This window comes from Nansenia antarctica (assembly GCF_963989245.1).
Source record: "Nansenia antarctica genome assembly, chromosome: 2".
Lineage (NCBI taxonomy): Eukaryota > Metazoa > Chordata > Actinopteri > Argentiniformes > Microstomatidae > Nansenia > Nansenia antarctica.
Window position 1 is genome coordinate 22687407 of NC_137675.1, and position 23412 is coordinate 22710818.

General features: G+C 46.1%; 2 protein-coding genes across 2 annotated transcripts; one reads left to right on the top strand and one right to left on the bottom strand.

Annotated features, from left to right (window-relative positions):
• Nucleotides 1-4802: 4802 nt before the first annotated feature.
• LOC308151964 (transcription factor JunB-like) lies at nucleotides 4803-5804 on the top strand (the record flags this gene model as incomplete). Its single annotated transcript, XM_080524867.1, has 1 exon — nucleotides 4803-5804. One exon carries the CDS (start codon nucleotides 4803-4805, stop codon nucleotides 5802-5804), a length of 1002 nt encoding a protein of 333 aa, XP_080380993.1.
• A 1876-nt stretch (nucleotides 5805-7680) lies between these two features.
• On the bottom strand, nucleotides 7681-11896 carry prdx2 (peroxiredoxin 2). The gene is made up of 6 exons (XM_080523809.1): nucleotides 11806-11896; nucleotides 10563-10680; nucleotides 9934-10087; nucleotides 9089-9211; nucleotides 8803-8933; nucleotides 7681-8166 (listed from the first exon to the last, which is right to left on the bottom strand). The coding sequence occupies exons 2-6, from the start codon at nucleotides 10663-10665 to the stop codon at nucleotides 8084-8086; spliced, it is 594 nt and encodes a 197-aa protein (XP_080379935.1). The 5' UTR covers nucleotides 10666-10680; nucleotides 11806-11896; the 3' UTR covers nucleotides 7681-8083.
• Between the last annotated feature and the right edge of the window lie 11516 nt (nucleotides 11897-23412).

Sequence of the window (23412 nt, forward strand, 5' to 3'; positions counted from 1 at the left end):
TAAAGGTCTCTCGCTGCTACAAGGCTCCTTCCTCAGCACTTATCTGCGAGCTACGTGCTAGGATATGCCGATTAAGTGCGCCTTCATTAAAGCGATTACATACACAGGACGAGCCTTTTTTCCCACGGGCGGCCAGATAACGACGGGGAGAGAGAAAAAAGGGGGTTGGAGGTGGGGAGGGGGGTCCGGTTTGCAGAGGCGGTAAAACAAATCTACAATGGTTGTCTGTTAGTGCTAATTCCACCCCCACCCCACCTCATCCCCCCCACACGCACTTAGGGCTGACTAACAAGCTGCCCTCCGACTTAATTTGCTGCGTGAGGGGGTGAGTTCTTTTCTCCTCTCGGGGACAGCGCACAGTTGCCCTGGCGGACACCGCTACCTGACTCACCGCACCTACAGGCCACTTCTGGGTCACTGCGCCTGGAGCGCGGAAGACCTTGCCAGAGAACAAAATGCGGGGAAAGGGAGATTTGTTCTGGTTCATTTAGCCGCGCTGGGAAGTGTTAAGTACTCAGCTAGCTCCTGACTGGGAGGGGGGTAACTGGGGGCATGGGGAGAAGGCGGGAGGCAGGGAGGAATGGAGGAAAGGAGGGATGGAGGGAGGCAGAAAGGAGGGAGTTGCAGTCACTGTGAAGGCCAAAGAAGCATCATGCTCCTTCGGGCAGCTTATTGTTTTGTCCTTTACTAACGGAGGCCTCAACTTTGAAGTAACTGAACTAATTGAAGAATAGAGGGAGAGCACAACCACACGGGTTTGAGTCCACTAACTCATGCACCCGATGAGTAAATATTTTACACAACAGGATGATGATACCATTCCTTCATGCCTTCGTGACCCATATAGTACCTCCATGCAATGCAATGCTCCTCCTCACTCCATGCAACTTGTGGTATATCAGTTGAGCAAATTGCCCCGACCAAATCTGTGAAACTCAAATCAAATAATTAAATGAAATAAATGGATAAATAAAACCTTTTTTTTCTCTCTCCTCTCTCTAATACCTTGCTCTTTACCCCCACTTTTCATCATCCTGTCTCAAACAGTAAGATCTGTTTTGCTCTCACTATTTATTTTGTACACTCCTATCCGCCATCTTGTATTCCTCTACACTTTCTGAATGTCTTCCAAAGTCTGTCTGACCTTACTACTTTCCCTCGCATGTCCTCTCTCTCTCCAGCTTTCCTATGGGTCTCACCCCTCTCTCTCTCTCTCTCTCTCTCTCTCTCTGGCCAAGCTGCCCAGGGCAGAATGCTAGGGCCCTGGCTGGCAGTGCTGTGCCCATGCAGTGATGTGCTAATGGTTAGTGAACAGGTTTAAGTGTCCTTCCTACAGTGCTGCCACAGGCGCCATGCTCACCACCGTGGCTGATTGGACCCATAGGCTCGGCTGCGATGTGTCTTCTTCTTAACTTTTTCCTTCTCTCTGTTCTCCTCCCTTTCTCTTGCCTTCTTTTTTTCTCGGGAAAACCAAATGAAAGCTGTCATCTCAAATTACGCTTTCACTCGGCGATAAATGACTAAATCTCCTGTTTGAACTGTGTGTGTGTGTGTGTATGTGTGGTTTTGTGTGTGCCTGTGCGCTTCAGTGAATGATGAGTTTGTGAGGGACAAGAGGAGGGGGGGGGGGTTCAGTTCAGAATAAATACATTCACCAAATATTTAACAATGAAAATATGGGTTTTTTTCGAATGAAATGTCCATATACTTACATAGCTATTAAGAGAAAGGGAGGCAGAGAGAGAGCATCTAGAGAGAGCATCTAGCCACTTAGTCTACACTTTGAAAAATGAATAAAGAAAAGGTCAACAGCACCAATCACCACCAGAGAGCAGAGTAACTAATCACCAACCAACAAACGACCTACTGACAATCTGAACCTTTTTAATGTTAGAGGTCAATAACCCTCTCAAGACAGGATTGATCAATGCTCTAGTGTGTGTGTGTGTGTGTGTGTGTGTGTGTGTGTTCATGTGTGTGTGTGTGTGTGTGTGTGTGTTCATGTGTGCGTGTGTTCATGTGTGCGTGTGTTCATGTGTGTGTGTGTGTGTGTGTGTTCATGTGTGCGTGTCTGTGTGTGTGTGTCTGTGTGTGTGTTCATGTGCGCGTGTGCGTGTGCGTGTCATTGGTGCAGAAGGTCAGCTAAAGATGAGGTCACTGGTTCACAAGGAGGGGTGAGGTGACCTCTGAATGACATGGCCGACAGGTCAGCCGGGTTAACCACAGAGCCTAATCATCCTACCAAGACAAAGACGGTTGAGTATGCAATGCTGTGGGAAAGGACATCTGAGAAGTTATGGGAAAAATTCTCACAGAAAAATGTCCTTTCTAATTGCAGTGACTTAACATCTTACACTGGCTCTCAAAACAGAAAACGAAACCATTAATCAGATACTGTATAGAATACAGATAGTATAGCTACAAACTTGTCAGACACTGAAGCAGAAACCACATTGTGGAGATGTATAACCCAATAAAGGGGAAGTTGGTTTCCTGACAATGTCAATACACACAAGTACGCACGCATATATCTTTCTATAGCAACAGTGTTGTTATAGGATTTCCCCTGAAAAGTAATTCCTTCTTTCACAATGAATGTCTGAAAGGCAAAAACAATGTGCTTACTCATCGTTGCTACGAGATAATGTGACACAGTGTAAATAATTAACACGTTTTATGCATCCCCGTATGTCCATTGTAAATGCATGAAGATGGACTGTATAGTGTCACTCCAAGTTCAGATGGCGCTTCCTGTAAAAGGCTTGCAGTAGGCTAGGTATACCTTTACGACACACACATTATAGTAACCTCTCCCAAGCTGCATTTTGTCTGTTGTCTTCTCTCTTTTTTGGGTGAAACAAAAATGCAGAAATAATCCGAACAGTAATACAGTAGAGATAGCCAGTGGGTTCTGTGAAGGATAAACCTATGGACACATTTGCCTGTTGCAGCCAAAACTCACAAATCACTAGGCCTATTTTACTGCTCAGAGGAAATGAAAATGGAAGTGGGTCTTCAAGTTCTTGGTAGAGAACTTTTCTTTCCCCCTGACAGGCGGGTTTAGACTATGCTGTACTGCACACCTGAGGATATAGGTAAAAGGTTGGAAGTGGAACTTGGAGAGGGGAGCGCGTGGGCGGATGCCTCGCGCTTGTGCGAATGATTCAGAGTTCATTACCATACACAGAGACAGACACGTCCTTCTCCTCCACCAAAAACAGGTGTTCCTGCAGGGGGACGGCTTCGTGCTACACGCAGCGTGCCTCGGGTAGTGTTGACAGTTTACCTAAACTGCTATGGTTACACAAGTAAACCTTCCAGGTGAAGTCGTCTAAATATATAATAGCTGTCAGCTATATTGCTAGGCCTACTTTTTTTTTTAACAGTTTGCCGTCTCCATACGAAAGGGAAAATGTTGATTGTAAGAAGTGTTCAAATGTTGATTGTAAGAACATGGGGGGGGAAATCGGACATTTTAATTTTTGTCATTGTGACAATGGCAATTGTTTCTCTTTGTCACGATGAGCTCCTATTATTCTGGATATAAGTATGCTTATCGCAATACTGCTACCTTGCCTCTCCCGCTCTCCTTGAGTGCCCCGAGCGAAGGAGTACTCCGCCCCCCCCAGCCCGGAGGCGGGATCTTGGAAGCGGTCCAAAACGGGATTGGCTTCCCGCTTTCCACACCGAGAGGAACTGATGCTCCAGGATAACCATATATGGGCTGATATCAATTTCCATGTGCATGACTCAGCCTCGCCTTATCAATAGAGCAATGTTTTAAAGAAAATGCGAGGAGCTGTGGAGTTTGGCCCATGTTCAACACCACACAATCCGTCCTACATCCTATGACACACACTTCCTTTCTAATAGAATAAACACAATAGAACGTAGTATAATAGAATATTATATAATTGACATAACATGAGGGCTAATGCAGTCTTATATATATATATATATATATATATATATATATATATATATATATATATATAATACATATGGTCTTATGTCTACATAAGGATGCCGTTGTCACTAGTGGGCAGATAGAACCATCAAAATGTTTACATCATCCGATCCATCTAACTAGCATCATGCCAATTTGACAGCTGCTTTATATGCTACTCAGTTGATCTGTTGGATCAATAATGTTTGCGGGATACACGTGGACTGTATAGCCTATCATGTATAGACCTAGATGTGGCAAGTTAACCTGAAAGTGATGATTTGACCTAAATGCTGTGGTAGCATTACCTTATACATTATTCTCTTTCCTCTGTCTCTCCCTCTCTCCATAGTCTTGTTTACTATCGCAGCAGTTCCTGGCAACAGCGTCACCGAGGAGCATATGATATTTTGGGGCGGGGTTTAGAGATCGGCCAATGGCAGCACCGCTTGGGTGGCGAGCCTGTATAAATAGCTTGTAACGCATGAACCTGGCAGAACATGAGTTTATGAACAGCGGGGGGAAACCACGACAGCAACCGATCCCAGTTTGCAAAGAAATATCGACGAACCCGTGTGGAATCAAAATATCTTCTAAGAATTAGTCATCGGACATCACTTTGACTCAACTGTCAAGGGAAAAAACGACTTGGTACAGTAGAGTTCTACTATTTTGGAAGTTTTTGCTCAGTTCTTAGATAACTTTGAGCTTCAAGTTCAATAGCATAAAATACAGCGGAGCGTTTGGTGGTGAAAAGACACTCGAGAGGGCTAGCCCTTTTTTGTTGGACACTGAAGATCTTCGCAGTGTCCATCATATTTGCAACGAACAACTCACATTGTCTGCTTTTTGAATAATGTCCACAATAATGGAACAACCTTTCTATCATGACGATTCGTTTCTCTCTGCTTATGGTCATTCAGGCGCTGCCCTGCACGACTACAAGCTCCTCAAGCAGAATATGAACTTGAACTTCGCCGAGCCTTATCGGAACAACCCCAACCTCAAGTCCCAGCTGCGCGCCGAGAGTGAATTCTATCCACCGGGGAGCGCAGACGCCGGGTCGCTCAAGCTCGCCTCTCCAGAATTGGAGCGATTGATTATCCACAACAGCAACGGTGTCATCACGACCACACCGACACCCGGGCAGTACTTCTACCGGGGCATCACAGAGGAGCAAGAGGGCTTCGCGGACGGTTTCGTCAAGGCGCTCGACGACCTGCACAAGATGAACCAGATGCCGCCACCGAACGTGTCCATCGGCACCGGCGGGTTGTCCACGTGCACGGTAGCCTCCGCCGTGTTCGGTTCCTCCATGCACCCCGAGACCCTCGAGTACACCAACCTAAACAGCTGCACCCCGAACACTACCCTGACGTCTGCCGCCAGCTACCCCTCCGCCACCATCAGTTACCTGCCGCACCACCAGTACCCACATCACCACCAAGCCGCCGCGCACCCGTCCCACCACTTCCAGCACTCGCTGCCCGGAGCAGGCCTCCTCGCACAGCAGCGCTTCGGCGGGCTCAAAGAGGAGCCCCAGACCGTCCCGGACTACCTGAGCAGCGACGGGTCCCCGCCCATGTCCCCGATCAACATGGAGAACCAGGAGCGCATCAAGGCGGAGCGCAAGAAGCTGCGGAACCGCGTGGCAGCCACCAAGTGTCGGCGGCGTAAGCTGGAGCGCATCTCGCGCCTGGAGGACAAGGTGAAGATTCTGAAGACGGACAACGCCGGGCTGTCCAGCACCGCTTCTGTCCTGCGTGAACAGGTGGCCCAGCTCAAACAGAAAGTCATGACACATGTCAGCAGTGGCTGTCACCTCATGTTGACGACGTCCAAAATCAAGTCGTATTAGACTATAAAGACTATTATGGACCATAAACTAAACACTGGAAAATATAGGGAGGACAAAATGCTTTACTACAAAAAAAAGCAAAAGAACTTTACCGCACTGGGACAGCAATCATGAACAATGAACATTGTATTTTAATTTCACAAAGACTACCATTGATGTGTTTTCATGTTGGGAAGGGGGGAGGGGGGGTTATTTTTGAATGGTTTTCATAGGCAACAACGCACAGAGAGAAACCATAAGCACTAACACTCGAGGCATTTTTGAACAAAGTGTCGTCTCGTTGGGTTTGCCTGTTTACAATGTATACTTTGAACTGTCACCGTGATACATTCCTATAAGTTATTGTGTTAGGTTGACCCTGACTCTTTTTTTACTTGTACAGTATATATTTAAGTAAAAACCTTTAAATAATTACATCTGTTGTATGATTCACTTATTATCTTGACACTGCCAAATATCTTGCCAATAAGTGATTGGTGAATTGAGTGATGAATCTGCTAGTTCTAAACATCACACTAGAAGAGAAAGCGTTTTTACAAGATACTTTTTTAATTCATAGACATTTTCCACGCTCCCCAGCAAATTACCAGAAAAGTCGGCCCCATGTCTATTTCACAACAGGGCTTGACGTCGTTGACGTGCTCTCGTTAGGTTGTTTCCCCACTGACGTACAGACGTTTGTCCATATATGGTCACTTTTGGGTTTTTACACGTCATAGCAGGGAAAGATTTCCGGGAACCCCCACCTACATTGCCCGTCAGGCAGTAGCACAAATAGCCCATACTGTTCGTGTGAATGAAGGAGTTTGTCAATGAGAGCCTTATAAAAGACGGGGGAGTTTCCCTACTCAGCCACGGCCGCTTTCAAGTTCCCAAAACAACTTATGCGAAAACTAGAGCTGAGAGACAAAAACACGACGCCAAATTTTCCAGCTATAGGGGCAAAAATAATGATGTTTATAGTGATATGGAAGGGAAACTATTAGGCCTACTCCTAGTTTAACACAAATAGCCTACGTGTAGAAACGTTATCACGATTTCTGGAAAGTAAAACATACGTGGAGTTGGTCCTGAGTTACCGGCGCAGTAAATAATAATAAATAAACGGGACTGGACTGGTAACACAGATGTCCTGTACAAGAGGGGCCAGAGCCGGCTTTTTTATTATTATGGGGAGAGGAGAGGGGGGGGGGCTAAGGAACTAGCACTAAGGAGCGCTATAGGAGATATTTTCTGTCTGCCGCAATAACATTGTACAACTGCTCCTCCGGCTGGCTCGATCGAGGTGATCAGTCAGACTGGAGGCATGTTAAATCATAGTGGACTGTTCTTACTGTAGCCTAGATCTCTCTCTCTCTCCCTATATATATATATATATATATATTTCAGATGTCTATTTTAATTTATTATTATATTCCATCACCATATTTAGTTGTTGTTTGTAATGTGAGCAACAAAAGGAGGTCAGCTTATCTGTGCCTGGAACAATAAAATTGTAAAGTTGTAGAGCTCTACCTTGTCACTTCACTAAAGGTTTAGGCATACTTAGGCATACATAGCCTACTAAAGTATATGATTTACACAGGGTCGTTTTAGAGTTGGTAAGAGTCAGCTAGTAGTATATCTAAGTAACAAACTGCTATGCCAGCCGCAGTCATACATCAACAACATTCTTGACTGATGCCCTATACTACTATACCAATGAGCTATTCAAAATATCTATTTGAATACATACATACAGTGACAATCTTACACATTTCTGTCAATCTTAGCATTCTATGCTACCATTGGTGTTCGAGTAAACATTCATCAGATAGTGCTATGGCTCCACCTAGTGGTCACAATTAAATCCTATAAATGACAGGACAAATTCTATTTTTTACTTTGTTTTTACTCGTCAGACACAGAACACTGCAACACATGTTTAACATGTACATCATATTTTCCCATTGTTGTTATCACGTGACGGTAGACTGATTGGTTAACGATTGCGAGGTACAAAATACTCAACACTTCTTTTGTAACACTTGAGAAAGAAGGAGAAACAAAATAATAATACTTCAGTGCTTGGGACTAGAGACTGCTCCGTCAGTAGCTCGTCATACATACAGAGATAAGGGTTGAAACAAAGATGTCAAAGAGTTTGTGTCTAACAAGTGCTTTAAAACATTAGATGTGTAAGTGTGTGGGGGTTTGGACGCCAAAGACTGCTAAACGGGAGACTTCCCATCTGAAGGTAAGTGCTACGCGGGACATCTCAGGAGGCTGGAGAGGGTCAGTTACTGTTTGGCGAAGTACTCCTTGCTCGCCTGGACGTCAGGGACGATAGTGTCACTACCTGGCCTCCAGCCGGCGGGACACACTGTACGGTGGGGAAAAGGAAATGAGACATTTTACTTGTTTTATACTTTTTTTCTGAGTGGGGCAGTCCCACTCATATTTGTCATTTTATTTTACAGATATAGTGAAGATAGACAGGAAAGTAAGGAGAAGAAGGGAGAGAGGGCATGTCAGCAGAACATGGGCCGGATTCGAACCCATGCCGACATAGGCATGTGTGTGCACTGTAGACCGTGGTGCTAGACCACTGGTCCACCCCAGGCCACGTCATTTTAACTATCTAGCAGACGCTTTTACCCAAAGTGACTTACACTTTGAGATTATAGGGACAGTCTCCCTGGAGTAACTTAGGGCTAAGTGCCTTTCCTCAAGGGCACACGAGTGGTGGTGTTCGAACTCATGACCTTCTGATCACCTGTCCAACTCACTTAACACTAGGCCACCATGACACCAGTGCCTCGACATGGACATGAAGAAATTCGTACAATACTAATAGGGATATGTCACACACATTTTGAATAAACTGTCAATTAAACTAAATTAAAATTCCAATGCCAGTCATTCACAGCAAGCAATGTCATTTGCCTAGCTTTTAGATGCACATAACTCCAATCTCTTGCATCCATGTAGAATGGCAAAATAGCGCCCCCTGGCTTACCCTCTCCGAATTTGTCTGTGTGTTGGAAGGCCTGCACCAGGCGCAGAGTCTCGTCCACTGAGCGGCCCACGGGCAGGTCGTTGATGGTGATTTGTCTCAGGATGCCCTTGTCGTCGATCACAAATAGACCCCTGAGACAGACAGAGGGAGAGAGAGAAAGCAGACAGGTGAGACAGGTGGCATAAGCCAGGACCAGCATTAGTGGTCAATATGGGAATCAGCCAACAAGGACTGACAGAGGGACGCACGCTCGCACGTGCACACGCACAGCTATTTTCTGACTGACCTGTACGCGATGCCGTCCTCCTCCTTCAGCACGCCGTACTCCCTGGAGATGGCCTGGGTGAGGTCAGCCACCAGAGGGATCTTCATGGGGCCCAGACCGCCCTGCTTCCTGGGTGTGTTAATCCTACAGGTGGGAAAGCGCACAATGATGATGTCACAATTGTCACATCAACAGAACCCCAGATACAGTAGCCTTATATATTCATATCAATAAGAATATGTAGATGGTCTTTGAGTTGAAGTAGGCAATTAAATGAACACAGCTCAACACAAATTAAACCTACAAGGGGGGGATGCTTCTAGAAGCATTGTCGGACTGGACTGAGCTACGTAGTTAGTTAGTTCACTGAGCTATCCTGCCTTATCTGTCTTATCACCAGGTTTCAGGACCGCAGGCAGAGAGAGGATAGACATGGGTGGGCGTAGCCTTGTCTTAAAAGACCCGCTAAAACGTTTTTAGCAGATATTAACTGGCGGCAAGAATTTTACACTGGTTGGACACTTGAGAGAAAAATAACTGGAATAGGCCATACTAATGAATTGCCTGTAAAACAGTGTCCTGTGTATTACATACATTTGCTTGCAGTATGCATTCTAAAGAGTAGGCTGTGGTACAATTGTAAATTGTAATGTTATACAGCGAGTGATGGGAGGGGGTAGGGGGGGGGGCAGGGTGTGAGCACCACAGCCTGTCTATCCCCTGCACACAAAGATTTGCATACATAGAAATTCAGCAAGTTGCAACACGTAACAATAACCATGTCTCCCACTGCCTCTTAAGTACCAATCCGTAGAGATGTCATTTCATAACTCAGTTACTACTGCAGTAGCGTCATCAGTGCTCACCAGGCCAGATGGCTGAAATGGGAGTCTGTGGAGGCACCGATGACCTCACAGCCGATCTTGCGGAACTCCTCGGCCCTGTCGCTGAAAGCCACGATCTCCGTGGGGCACACGAAGGTGAAGTCCAGTGGGTAGAAGAAGAACACCACATACTTCCCTGGAGGGGACACAGCGAGGAGAGGAGTGTCATTTGTAATCAGTGATAGTACTACATTTACGACTGTAGAGTAGTTAGTTAGAACAGTGCATTCAAGTGCTCCTCTGAAACAGACCTTCGCACCAAGAGCTTTGCATAGAGTTCCCTATTGGCTAATTCAGAGATAGCGCCTAGTGAGAAACTCCAAGACCTCAGAGGTACACGAGTCAGAAATGTCCAAGAGGAGCGCTTGAACGCGGCATGACCCAGGTCCACGTGCTCACAACTTCACAGAGAGAGTGAGATTAAGTGGCTACATAAAGACAATGGACACCTGTACAGCTGACCGTGAGAAAACAAGGATGTAGGGATTAAGTAGATAATATCATGGTGTTATATCACTATTGGCACTTAGATGCTAACCTGCATTTCGTTGTCTGGTACTTGTACTCTGCAATGACAATAAAGTTGAATGATCTGGAATGAACCTCTTTACCTTTGTAGTCGGACAGCTTGATGTCCTTGAACTGGCCGTCCACCACGGCGGTGGCTTTGAACTCCGGGGCGGGCTGGCCGATCTTGGCATTTCCAGAAGACATGGCGATGGCAGCTCACTGGGAAAGACAGAGCGGTAGAGTACTACTGTCAACATGGCAAGCAACTGACAGTTTCACATCAGCCAAAGCAAATATGTCAGATTGTGACCTGCAGGGCACAGCCCTCCTTCTCTATAAAAGTAGGATATCTCCTAGAAAGAAATGCAGTCCTTTTTCAGGCCAACATAGTCAATAAAGAACACACAATTAATCCAAGTTCACGTGGGCATTTCCTAAAGTATGATCAAAGCGTAAGGTTTGCTTGGCTCAAACATTCCTTAGACACCGTGTTAGCTATACTAATGAAGGTTCAATGAGGCAAAGCCGCGTCAAAGCCAAATAATCTCTGGCATGGTCACATGCAAGTCAGTTGCTCTGGAGGCTGAGAACAATAACGCTAGTCTTGTGTCATAAGACGACATATGACGAATTTTTTAAACACCGTATCGGCGTAATATATTTTATGGTCATTTGGAACTAAAAGGCTTATTCAAACGATTCGTCATTTATATAACACACCAACAAAGAAGCATGACGGGGCATTATTTTAACATCCTTTGAACCTGCATGACAGACGATTAAATAATATAACAGCGTAGATCCATAAGCATAACCGCGAAATGTGGCGACTCAGTGATCCGATCCGATCTAATTCCAGTTCATAGTTCTTCTTCCAGTTGTTAAATGCTGCACCATCACACGTGTCTATAATAAAGCTTGTAGATTAGCACTGTCCAACAAACTATTATCCAACTTGAGCTGAATCTCTGGTCAAATGTGTGCAACTTGTTGGCAATGCAGTAAAAAAAAAAAAGGTGGCTGGCCGAACCTGTTTCAAAAGGACAAAGAGGTGGACACACACCGGGCAGAGAGAGAGAGAGAGAGAGAGAGAGAGACTACTACAGTTAGCAGAGAGAGAGAGAGAGAGAGAGAGAGAGAGAGAGAGAGAGAGAGAGAGAGAGAGAGAGAGAGAGACTACTACAGTTAGCAGCTCGCTAAGCTAGGCGATTTCTTTTGTCTCCCTCGTCCCCCTGCAAACCTCCACACAATAAACGCCATTTTAGCAATTATAGCACGTTGCATATAGCATTAAAAAAGTGAACGTCAATGTGCATAAAATGAGTACAAGTAATGTAGACTTACGTAACGAATTCAGTATAGTTGGCTCGGAACAGACGAGTTTAGCGGCTGACTGAGAGACCGCAGGGTGACAAAGTACCGAACGGTGGAGCTGGAAGAAGAAGAAAAGAAAACCACCAAACCGGAAGTACAACCGCCTCTACGGGTTGACGCGACGCCTTTTTCCTTCAAAATAAAAGTTGATATAATAAATAATAAAACAATAAAAATAAGAGTTACTATAATCGTAACATTGTCTTATTACACTCTTTTTCGGTGTGATTCATTTGGAGTCAAACATTTGTTTCTTTAAATAAAGAGATTGTGTTGCTACTTTAATGCCAAGTATTACTATCACAATAAACACAAGCACCCCTGGCTTTTATTATGATTTTGTGCAACATTCTGACCCAGAAGCGATTGACTGGTCCACTGTTACGGCCCTTGGTGGGATGAAACGGGTTAAATTGACGGTTTAACACATCCAAGAGGAGAATATTGCATCTTTTCAGTAAGTTAACATTGATTTAACTAGCGCTAAATCCCCAGTCTCGGTCTGTTTTACGATGATGTTGCTGGTCTGTCTACTCCTAGTCAAATCCAGGTTGCAGCAGGATGCAAAGCTAACCCGGCTAGTAAGAGAACTGGGCCATCCGAACAATACCAGATGGTGGCTGGATGCTTGCTAACGAGCTAGCTTACGGGCTGTAGAGTTGCATGGTTAAATGTCTCTTAAAAACATGCATAATAACTATGTTTCAGCAGATGAGCTCATAGTCTGTTGGATACCTTCACTTTCTGACTCATCTCATGCTGTTGGTGTGACTGCTTTGAGCAACATTCAGGAAGTTTGAGACAAAAAAAAAACCTTGAGTTGGACCCCGACTGAGCAGTTTCAGAATGATCTTGACATTGACTGTCGCTGAATTGATTTAAAGAGCGCTCTGGATTGACAGCTGTACTGTAGTCAGCATAATGACACCTAACGTCGGCTTCTTTAGCCAGCAGGGGGGATCTGGGGAGGGTGTGCCGCCTAGCTGACACCAGATGGAATGTCTTTTTGACATTGTTCTCTGTCTCAGGTTAAGAGGAGGACGACGACGACATCCTAGGGCGGCAAACCATTCTCAACTCTGGAATCAAACCTATCACACTCATGGAAAACTCAAAAGGTGAGAGAGGTGGGACCGCTGGTAGGCTCCTGCATATCAACAGAGAAAGGTGTATGAATGAACCATGTTGGTACTAAATTACAATGATCTTGAGGGTTTTTCCACTTTGCATGCATCATCAGCACAGGGTACACCAAAACCAACTGTTTAATGAGAAACAAAGCAGACCAGATTCCTGATATTTCCGGCTCTTCTGCCCACAAACTGATATTATGTCTCCGCCCCTTTCTATTGTCCCCTGTCCCCCCCCCCCTGTCCCTCGTCCGTCTGTCCCCAGCTCCTCCACCTCCGGTCATGTGTGAGGTTTGCGGGACCTACTTCGAGACGCGACGAGGACTCTCCAGCCACGCCCGCTTGCACCTGCGCCAGCTCGGCGTGGCCATCTCGGAGAGCAGCGGCTCTCCCATAGACCTGCTCTACCAAATCATTTTGGAGAGGGAGGGGGGCGGCGACTCTCTCTCCTCTGCCCTCCCGCCCGTCTCCTCCACCCCGCCCAGGAAAACACACACGGGGGCCACCCCCTCAGGCCAGAAGGACAAGGGGTCCTCCTCCAAACTAAAGGCTAAAGTCGTGACAACCCCACAGAAACACGCCTCTCAGGGGTCCCCGGGAGGCACGGCTCGTAAAGGGTCGACTCCCACCGCCGCTCCGGCTGCCGTGGTTCAGGCTCGCCCCGCCCCCAATTCCTCCTCCTTCCTCTCCCCCTCATCTCCTCTCAAGGCGGTAGACTCCAGGGTCGGTGCGGGGGGCAGGACGTCGACGCCCTCGGGGCTTCCTCTGACCTCGGCCAAGCCCCTCTGGGCCCCGCAGGAGACCGACGCCCCCCTTACGTTAGGTGAGTGACTGACAGCGTTATGTGTTTCCATAGCAACACTGTCTGTCTGGCCCCAGAGGGGATGTTGACTGTGACTGCCCCAAGAGGTGTGTTTCTGTGTAGCATTATGCAACACTCGATCATATGTCACCGTTTTCAGTGAATTCAATCACATTGTCTAACCCTATGTATACTCTAGGCTTATATTTTATTGACATACTCTCTACTTCTCTCACCTTAATGACATCTGTCTGACATGGAACGTAGCGTAAAAAACAATTCTTCTTCTAGACTTCTATTTTGACTACATATATGTAGGTATGTGCAATATGTCTAGCGTATATATGCGTACAGTTTGACCTACTGCTCATTTTGTATTGTCATAATTGTCATTGTCATATTCTTCTTCTTCTTCTTCTCCTTCTTCTTCTTCTTCTTCTTCTTCTTCTTCTCCTTCTCCTTCTTCTTCTTCTTCTTCTACCGCAGCAATGAACACCAACGACGAGGTGCACGTGTGCCAGCTGTGCGGCGCCTGGTACGAGACACGGAAAGGCCTGGCCAGCCACGCTCGGGCCCACCTGCGCCAGTTCGGGGTCACAGAGAGCACGGAGGCCAAGGGAGGCCCCATAGAGCTCCTCTACCAGATAATGGACGCCGAAGACCTCAAGCCCGTCGGCAGCGGGCAGGTAGAGCCTCTGAATCTGTTCAGCCCCTCCACGTCCTCCAATCAACGCGCCTCCGGGTCCTCCGTCTCGTCCGCCGGACACAAGGCGACGGCGAAGGCGTCCCTCGCCTCCCCGCTCCAGCCTCCCGCCAGCAAACGGCCAAAGTCCTCAGGCTCAGACGGGGTTAGCAGTATCTTACAGAATTACAGGTTAAACTCTGGTGAGTTTTCTGTCGGAGGAGTGAAGGTGGATGAGACGTTGTTTATAGACAGTTTTTTTCAGCATTGTTTGACAACAACAATGTCAGCGTCCGGTCATGTTATATACAGTATGTAGTGAATTTGATCAGGGGTTTCTGTCTTTTTTTGTTGTTGTTTTTTTTGGCAGTTGATTTTCCTTCAACAAGACATTGTTTGTCCTTGTTTGATATATTTCTTCCTCTTTTAAGGAGCGCCGGCCAAGGTGTTCAACTGCATTCTCTGCGGCGAGGAGTTTGAGAACCGCAAAGGCCTGGCCAGCCACTCCCGCTCTCACCTTCGTCAGCTGGGCGTCACCGACCTCCTGGGCAAAGCTTCGGCCATCGACACCGTCCAACAGCTGGTCAGCAGCGGCGTGCTAGCGGCCGCCAGCCCTGTCCAAACCAACACCCCGTCTCCGTCACCAGCCCCCCGCATGGGTCCCCTCAGCCCCCCCACTAACCGTGCCCCCAAGGCCAGGAAAGGCTCCAGGCTGGCGATGGAACCCTTGCCCCTGCCCAAGCCGGAGCCCATGGAGATGGAGATCGAGTTGTCTCGGGGGTACAGCAACGACTCCTCCTCTCAGAGGTGGCCTGACTCTGCCAGCGACTCCCAGACCGATAACCAAGGTAAGGCTTTAGGCACCGTCAGGGTGTCAGGGTTTTGGTATTTGTCTTAGCTTGGTTAGGCTATATTCTACCAAACGACTTCTTTTTGTTCTCATTATTTTCGGTGGTCAAATTGTTCCTCGTGTATAGAGGGTTTTCTCTTCTACCCCAGTTGTGGTTCTGCTCTAGATCATCCATGAAGGCATTAGAAGCACATTAGATATTTTTTTTCAGAGATGTTTCTAGTTCGAGTGAAAACCGTCTCCCCATGTCCCCATGTGCAGCGTCAGCGTCAGACCAAGAGCCCGTGGCCCTGCTCAGCTGCGAGTTCTGCGGCCAGTTCTTCGACAGCCGCAAGGCGCTCTCCTGCCACGCTCGCTCCCACCTGCGCCAGCTGGGCGTCATGTGGTCGGTCAACGAGTCGCCCATCGACACCCTGCAGGAGATCATGCTGAAGGGGGGGCAACCCGTGTCCGCGGAGGTCAACAGAGAACAGCTCTTCTCCAAGCCCCTGTGGGACCCGCAGGGGCCTAGGAGGTCACTGGACGGACTCTCGTCCGCCGAGAGACCCTCCCCGAAGACCTTCACACCGCCCCTGGATTTCTCCCTCAAGAGAGAGAGGCCTTCTGCGTACAAGAACGGGGCTGCTCAGGCTGGTGGTAAGCTGCAAAAGATTCACTGTGGAATTCCTTGCTAGGCTATTTGTGGCAGGCAACTGTTTTCCATTGTAGCGAGCTGGCTGTGTCATAGACAATCATTCATTCAGCAGACAGAGAGACCTACTCTCAGCCAGACTGACTTAGGTTGACATGCATACTATGCAGAACAGCAAGGGACTTTGACGGACCGGCCCTAACAAATGAGCATCGTAAGCTCTTCAAAAAGCGGGTGACCTAGAGAAATAACAACAGGACGAATATAAAATAAAAGTGCGTCACACACATACTACCCATACAGTATGTTTATGTAGAACACACTCCAAGAAGTCTTGAAATGAAAACTAGAATAAAAAAGTAGTACACAAGGAGTACACGTCCTTGAAATGTCTTCTTAACCCACATTAACCCTCCCTCCCTCCATCCTCCAGACTTGTGCTGTGAACTGTGCGGGTTCGACTTTGAGAACCGCAAGGCGCTGGCCAGCCACGCGCGCGCCCACCTGCGACAGCTGGGCGTCACAGAGTGGCGGTCGGACGGGGCCAAGGGCTCCCCCGCCCCCATCCAGCTCCTCAGCGAGTGGATCCACAGAGAGCCCGGCAAGGTGGCCGAGATCCACCGCCGCTATCGCGTAGGAGACCTCTACATCAAGAAGGTGAGGTTCTCCTACAGCATCCTCACGGTGACAACACAATCTGGTGTGCCTAGCATGCTTCAAGGAGTACTTCATAAACTTAAAAAAATAAATACAAATCTATACAGTATATCTCAAAAGTGAGTACACCCTTTAGATTTTTGCAAATATTCTGTTATATCCTTTCAGGGGATAACATTATCCTACTGAAACTTTGATATAACTTAAAGTAGTCAGTGTGCTGCTTGAATAACAGTATAGATTTATTGTCCTTTGAAAATTACTCAGTACACAACTGTTAATGTCTAAACAGCTGGCAAAAAAAGTGAGTACACCCCATAGTGAACATGTCCTAATTGTGCCCAATGATGTTGTTTTCCCGCCCTGGTGTCATGTGACTCGTTAGTGTTACAAGGATTCAGGTGTAAATGATAAACAGGGCTGTTAAATTTGGTGTTTTGGGCACAATTCTCTCTGAATGCTGGACAACATGGCACCTCATGGCAAGGAACTCTCTGAGCGGCTGAAAAAAAGGATTATTGCGCTTCACAAAGATGGCCTTGGCTATAAGAAGATTGCCAACACCCTGAAAATGAGTTGCAGCACAGTGGCTAAGATCATACAGCGGTTTTCCAGGACAGGTTCCACTCGGAACAGGCCTCGCCAGGGTCGACTAAAGAGGGTGAGTCCACGTGCTCAGCGTCATATCCAGAGGTTGGTTTCCAAAAATAGACGTGCGAGTGCTTCCAGCATTGCTGCAGAGGTTGCAGAAGTGGGATGTCAGCCTGTCAGTGCCCAGACCATACGCCGCACACTGCATCAAATAGGTTTGTATGGCCGTCGCCCCAGACAGAAGCCTCTTCTGAAACCGATGAAAGCCCGCAAACAGTTTGCTGAAGACAATGAATCCAAGAACATGAGTTACTGGAACCATGTCCTGTGGTCTGATGAGACCAAAATAAACCTGTTTGGGTCAGATGGTGTCCGGCGTGTATGGCGGCACCCTGGTGAGGAGTACCAAGACAAATGTGTTTTGCCTACAGTCAAGCATGGTGGTGGCAGCATCATGGTCTGGGGCTGCATGAGTGCTGCCGCACTGGGGAGCTGCATTTCATTGAGGGATACATGAATTCCAATATATACTGTGACATCCTGCAGCAGAGCATGATCCCCTCTCTTCGGAAACTGGGCCGTAGGGCAGTTTTCCAACATGATAATGACCCTAAACACACCTCCAAGATGACAACGGCCTTGCTGAAGAAGCTGAAGGTTAAGGTGATGGACTGGCCAAGTATATCTCCAGACCTAAACCCAATTGAGCACATGTGGGGCATCCTCAAGAGGAAGGTGGAGGAGTGCAAGGTGTCCAACATCCGTGGGCTCCGTGATGTCGTCATGGAGGAGTGGAAGAAGATTCCAGAAGCAACCTGTGCAGCTCTGGTGAATTCCATGCCCAGGAGGGTTAAAGCAGTGCTAGATAACAATGGTGGTCACACAAAATATTGACACTTTGGGCACAATTTAGACATGTTCACTATGGGGTGTACTCACTTTTGTTGCCAGCTGTTTAGACATTAACAGCTGTGTACTGAGTAATTTTCAATGGACAATAAATCTATACTGTTATTCAAGCAGCACACTGACTACTTTAAGTTATATCAAAGTTTCATTAAGATAGTGTTATCCCCTGAAAGGATATGTACTTACTTTTGAGATATACTGTATATATTATTATTATTTACCAAAAGTTTACGTAATTTCAGTCTCGAAACCAGCTGATACAGCAGCCTTGGGGACTGAAATAGACCTTTTTGCACATTGTACATATACTGTACATAACCGTTATGGGTATTGATAACCATTGCCCTTGCTCTGTCCATATCTACTGCATATAGTGTATCTTAACTGTACATATCTGTACATATATCTTTATGGCTTTTGCACTCTTGCACTATTGCACTGTTGCATCGGATGTGTTTCGTCGTCTCTGTACTTGTACTCTGCCAGTGAGGATTAAATTACATTGAATCTGAATCAACGACAGCTCCGGTTAGTTCATATGACTGATACATATGAGTGGTCCTGGTGTCCAAACCTTCGAATAGCTCGATTTTTTTAGATGGAAAACTAGATTTACCAACATGTGTGCTTCCTCTTCCTCTTCCTCTTTTTCTTCCTCTTCCTCTCCCCCCTCCAGAGACACGGTCCGTCCTCCTCCACGGACTCAGACTTCGTACCGGCGGGGGCCCAGGGGCTTCTGGGGCTGGAGCCGGGCCGCAGGGCGGGGAGAGAGGTGGCGGGGGTCTCCGGCGGAGGGTCTTCACCCAGGACCCCCCAGGGACGGTCGCAGTTGCAGAAGGGACACGCGTCCCACCACACACTCACGCTCTCACAGACCCGCAGGGACTTCACCGTACGCTCTCCTCGAGGTGAGAGACAATTCGGTTGTTAAGTCGTGACGTGTTTCCGGGTCCAAAGTTGGCTGAGGCGCTGTCTTCGAAATGCCGAAATAATAATAATAATAATAAATTATATTTATATAGCGCTTTTCCCAGGCTCAAATACCCTGACAATATGGGGAAAACGGGAAAGTGCTGTGTCCCTTGTTGTATGAATAGATCCGAGTCTAAAAAACGATTAAACTGTCATTCTACCGCTGTAGTTCACTGGTACTCTGGTGCGGGGAATTTCTGGTTTGGACCCGGAAATGGCTAAACGTCACTTTTGACGTCAGACTTAACAACCGGATACACACACATACACACACACACACACACACACACACTCACACTCACACTCACACTCACACTCACACTCACACTCACACTCACACACACACACTCACTCACTCACTCACTCATTCTGTCTCAGCCTTGCGCTGTGTTCGCCTCTCGCCAATAATCCACCGCCGCTATCGTACAATTGTGTACAACTGTGCTTTAACTTACTTTAACATTTTGACCCTACCATTCTGCACCCCGCCCCCCTCCCACTCGGTCCCAGGCTTTGAGCGGCATGTCCCTAAGCACCCGGCCCGCACGGAGAACGGAGACGAGGGCAGCAGCTCCCAGCAGCCTGCGCGGTCTGGAAACATCCCCTCCCTGGTGCCCAAGCCTCCTCTCACTCCTCTGGTCAAGACGGTGGGGAAAACCTACTCCCTCAAGTGCAGGTAAGATTATGATCCTGGCAAAACAGACCAGACCAGACCAGTTCAGACCCGACCAGTTCAGGGTACACACTCTGACTCTTATCATATAGATTTTGACACTCCCATACTTATTCATACGCCATGTTGTCATGACTATGGAGTTTTATCCCCCTCTTTGTAGCCCTTGAGTTGATTGTATGTTAATCTCAACCCCCACACTCTTTCTTTATCTCCTCCTTTTTGTTTCTTCCTCTCACTCATCTTTTTGAATTCCCTGCTCCCTCTCTCTATCTTTCCCTCCCTCCCTCTCTTTCTCCCTCTCTCTCTCTCTCTCTCTCTCTCCCTCCGTCAGGTTCTGTGAAGAAGTGTTCCACGGGCCACTCTCGGTACAAGAGGACTGGATCAGACACCTGCAGAAACACATCCTGAACCACAGCTACAACAAACCTTCGCCTCCCCTCACACCTGGTCCAGACAACAGCCTAGTCCCGGGCATCACTCCCTCCACCATCAACCCCACAGCCACCCCACAACTTGTAGGCCCAGTGGCTGTTTAGATGGCCCCTGTCTAGCTGGTTCCATTTCACCTCTGTTTTGTTGTTGTTGTGTGGTTGAACTGAATACGCCAGGTCAGAAACACTAATAATGTCTTTTTAAGGACGTGGGTCTCATGCTACTTGAAAGGAATGATTCCAATCACTGTTCAGAAAAAAATGGGACTCTTTAAAGGATTTAACTTGAAGAACTTTAATGAAGATCTTGCAATGTAAAGAGGCAGTCCTCTCTCTCAGTTATATTGTTTTCATCAAAAGGTGCCAGGTCACTTTTTATATTTCGAATTTTTTTATTCAGGTTCAAATCGTTCTCAGTAATAGCCGTAGTAACCCCATGAATCCTATAGAGGGCATACTTGTGCTTGTTTTTAGGAATTCTGTTCTAACTGAATAGTTGTAACTGTAGAGGTAGAGGGTAGCGGACAGAAGAACGCTGGCATAGTCATTCATCACTCAATAGCAGAAGTTGTCTTGCATCCCTTCCATTTCACAACATTGTGTTGATGGTTTATTGCACATCTCGTTTTTTTTTCCTAATGTAAAGAATGTAATATTGTAAAACATGTATTCATACACATCATATTCTCTGTGACTTTGCATCAAACAAAATGTCCATAGCAAGCCTGGGTTCAAATCATTTCTAATCATTTGCTGTGCTTTCCTGGAATAATGGAGCCGATGGAATAGTCTAAAAATTGCAAACGTTGTCCATCTGGCACTATATATATATATATATATATATATATATATATATATATATATATATATATATATATATATATAGGTGGCTTTCTATATATATCCTATATATATATATATATATATACATATATATATAAAAGCTGAATGAATACTATTTTGACCCAGGTCTGGTCCATAGACAGTAGAGGTGTCAGTGAATTGATGGGGTCATATATACATGCCACTTGAAACTAGTGAGGTGTGTTTGAGCATAAAATGCATACATTCCCCTGTTACACTAGTTTGTGTTCCTACTTTATGTTGAGAAGCGTAACATTGCTGTCAAGGATGGCAAAGCTTTGATTTAATGATGATATTAAGTTCATTGTTGTACAGTATTTTGTATTTACCTTTTTGAAGATTTTAAATGCTATGCTTTTGAAGTAAAGAGATTTAGATTTAGATGCTTTTTTTTTTTTTTTTTAAGTGGTTTTGAATTATTTCCATCAAGCTGAAACTCATTCAGAAGCAATGAATGGTATCTTTGGAAGTCAAACGTTAAGAACCAGCTGGTAGAGTCAGCGTTTTCTGTAATGTTGAGGTTCCATCCTCACCTCAACTGAAATCCATTTCCACCACAGCAAACGGAATGAACATGTCACAGACTGACTAACATACTGACTTCATATGTTTCTTAATTGGCTATAGGTTTATTACTGTCATCCTGTATCCACTTAAGATTTCTGCATGTATACTTTATGTTCTATAAAATACCACACTAATCACTAGAGACATTGCCATTTAACGTGTGAATTAGTCGTCTTTTGTCCATGCAGTTTGGTTGCTAAACAAACAAACAAAAACAGCAGTTAAATGGAGAGGGGAAAAAAACGGTGAACTCTTATGAAATCCAACGAAAGCAGAAGTTGAAGTGCGCACATTCTGCGCAGCGCAGTGTCAAGCAGTTTGAATCCATCACCGACGCTCTCTCTCCCAAACCTCTAAAAACAATTCTAAATATTTCTATTGTTACTCCAGAGAAATAAAGACCCTATGATTTTCACTTATACTCCCTCCAAACCTCATCGATGTTGTGTCTTGGGTTTAGTAACACATGTCAGACTAAGACCGTACTTGCTGACAGAGATTTTAATTACCATTCAGTCTGAGGAATGTTTAAACAATACGCTGTTGAGGAACAGGTCAACGGGTGCCCAGAACTAGACCCAGAGAGAATGAAGGCCTATGCGGAGTGGAATACACTCATTCAAAATGGTTCTCCCAAATGTCGTTGTTTGGTACCTGTACAATCACAACAATAAAGACCATTCATTCGACCATTCTTCTGCTGTCCCTGTGGAAGAACCCTTTTCGGGTTGACGTAGAACCGTCTGTGGACAGTGTTCTGCGTAGTACCCAAATGGATTCTACATGCAACCCAAAAGGGTTCTCAAGAGGTTTTTCCACAGGGACAGCCAAACAACCCTTTTCGGTTCTTTTAGGTTAAAATTATTTTCTAAAAGTTTAGCTTTACTCCGACCCCCCCCCCTCCTTCCCCCCATACTGACACAGCTCCTTGCATTCCCAGCATTCACAGTCGGGTCATTAATATTATTGCCTATATAAATTGTGTGTGGCTACTGGCTCCTCCCCCGTCCTGCTGCAGTCCGCGCGCACACACACACACACACACACACACACACACACACACACACACACACACACACACACACACACACACACACACACACACACACACACAAAGAGAGAGAGAGACACACACACAAAGAGAGAGAGAGAGTCACACACAAAGAGAGAGAGAGAGACACACACACACACACACACACTTTATTAGTCAGAGCGACACTGTTAATCACTCACCTGGAACCCAGGGGGAGAATGGTGGTTAATGCAGTGTTTTTTGTTTTTTTGCTGCATTAGCATTCTACAGCAGTTAACAGCTATCTATAATGGAATCTGTGAGATCCATGATTTAGGTTAAAAGAATACATTTTCAGACTTTATCACCTGTTTCCTTGCAAGCAAAAATAGATTTGAAGTCAAAATCCCTATCAATATACTTCATTTATCCCACAAGGCTCAATAAGGATATTTATTTCATAGGCTGCTTATTGAACATTGCAAATGTATTACTAATGATCTGCAACAGGACACAAATGTGACTCATTATCTTTAGCACCCTAACGTACATGGAACAATATAACACTAACAAGATGCTGAACGAGCTCATCTTTGTTGATCTGCAACGTGTGATGTGACATGAACACCGCCACATCCAGTCTGTCTACTTGAGTTGTTCGGGCTGCTCCTATGAAATACCTACTGTAAATGGAGTATCTGGCTTCGGCTCGAACCTGCAAATTATAATTGAGAATCACTTAATGGTTTGATGGTGAGGTGTTGTAATTCGTTCACTATAGTTTGTATTGCATAGCAATACAG

Coding starts and splice junctions, on each gene's coding strand:
- prdx2 (XM_080523809.1), bottom strand. CDS start 10,665: ATGTCTTCTGGAAATGCCAAGATCGGCCAGCCCGCCCCGGAGTTCAAA. Junction 8,934..9,088: donor GAGGACGGCATCGCGTACAG/GTCAGTCAGAAA, acceptor TGTCTGTCTCAG/GGGTCTATTTGTGATCGACG. Junction 8,167..8,802: donor CACAGACAAATTCGGAGAGG/GTAAGCCAGGGG, acceptor CCCACCGTACAG/TGTGTCCCGCCGGCTGGAGG.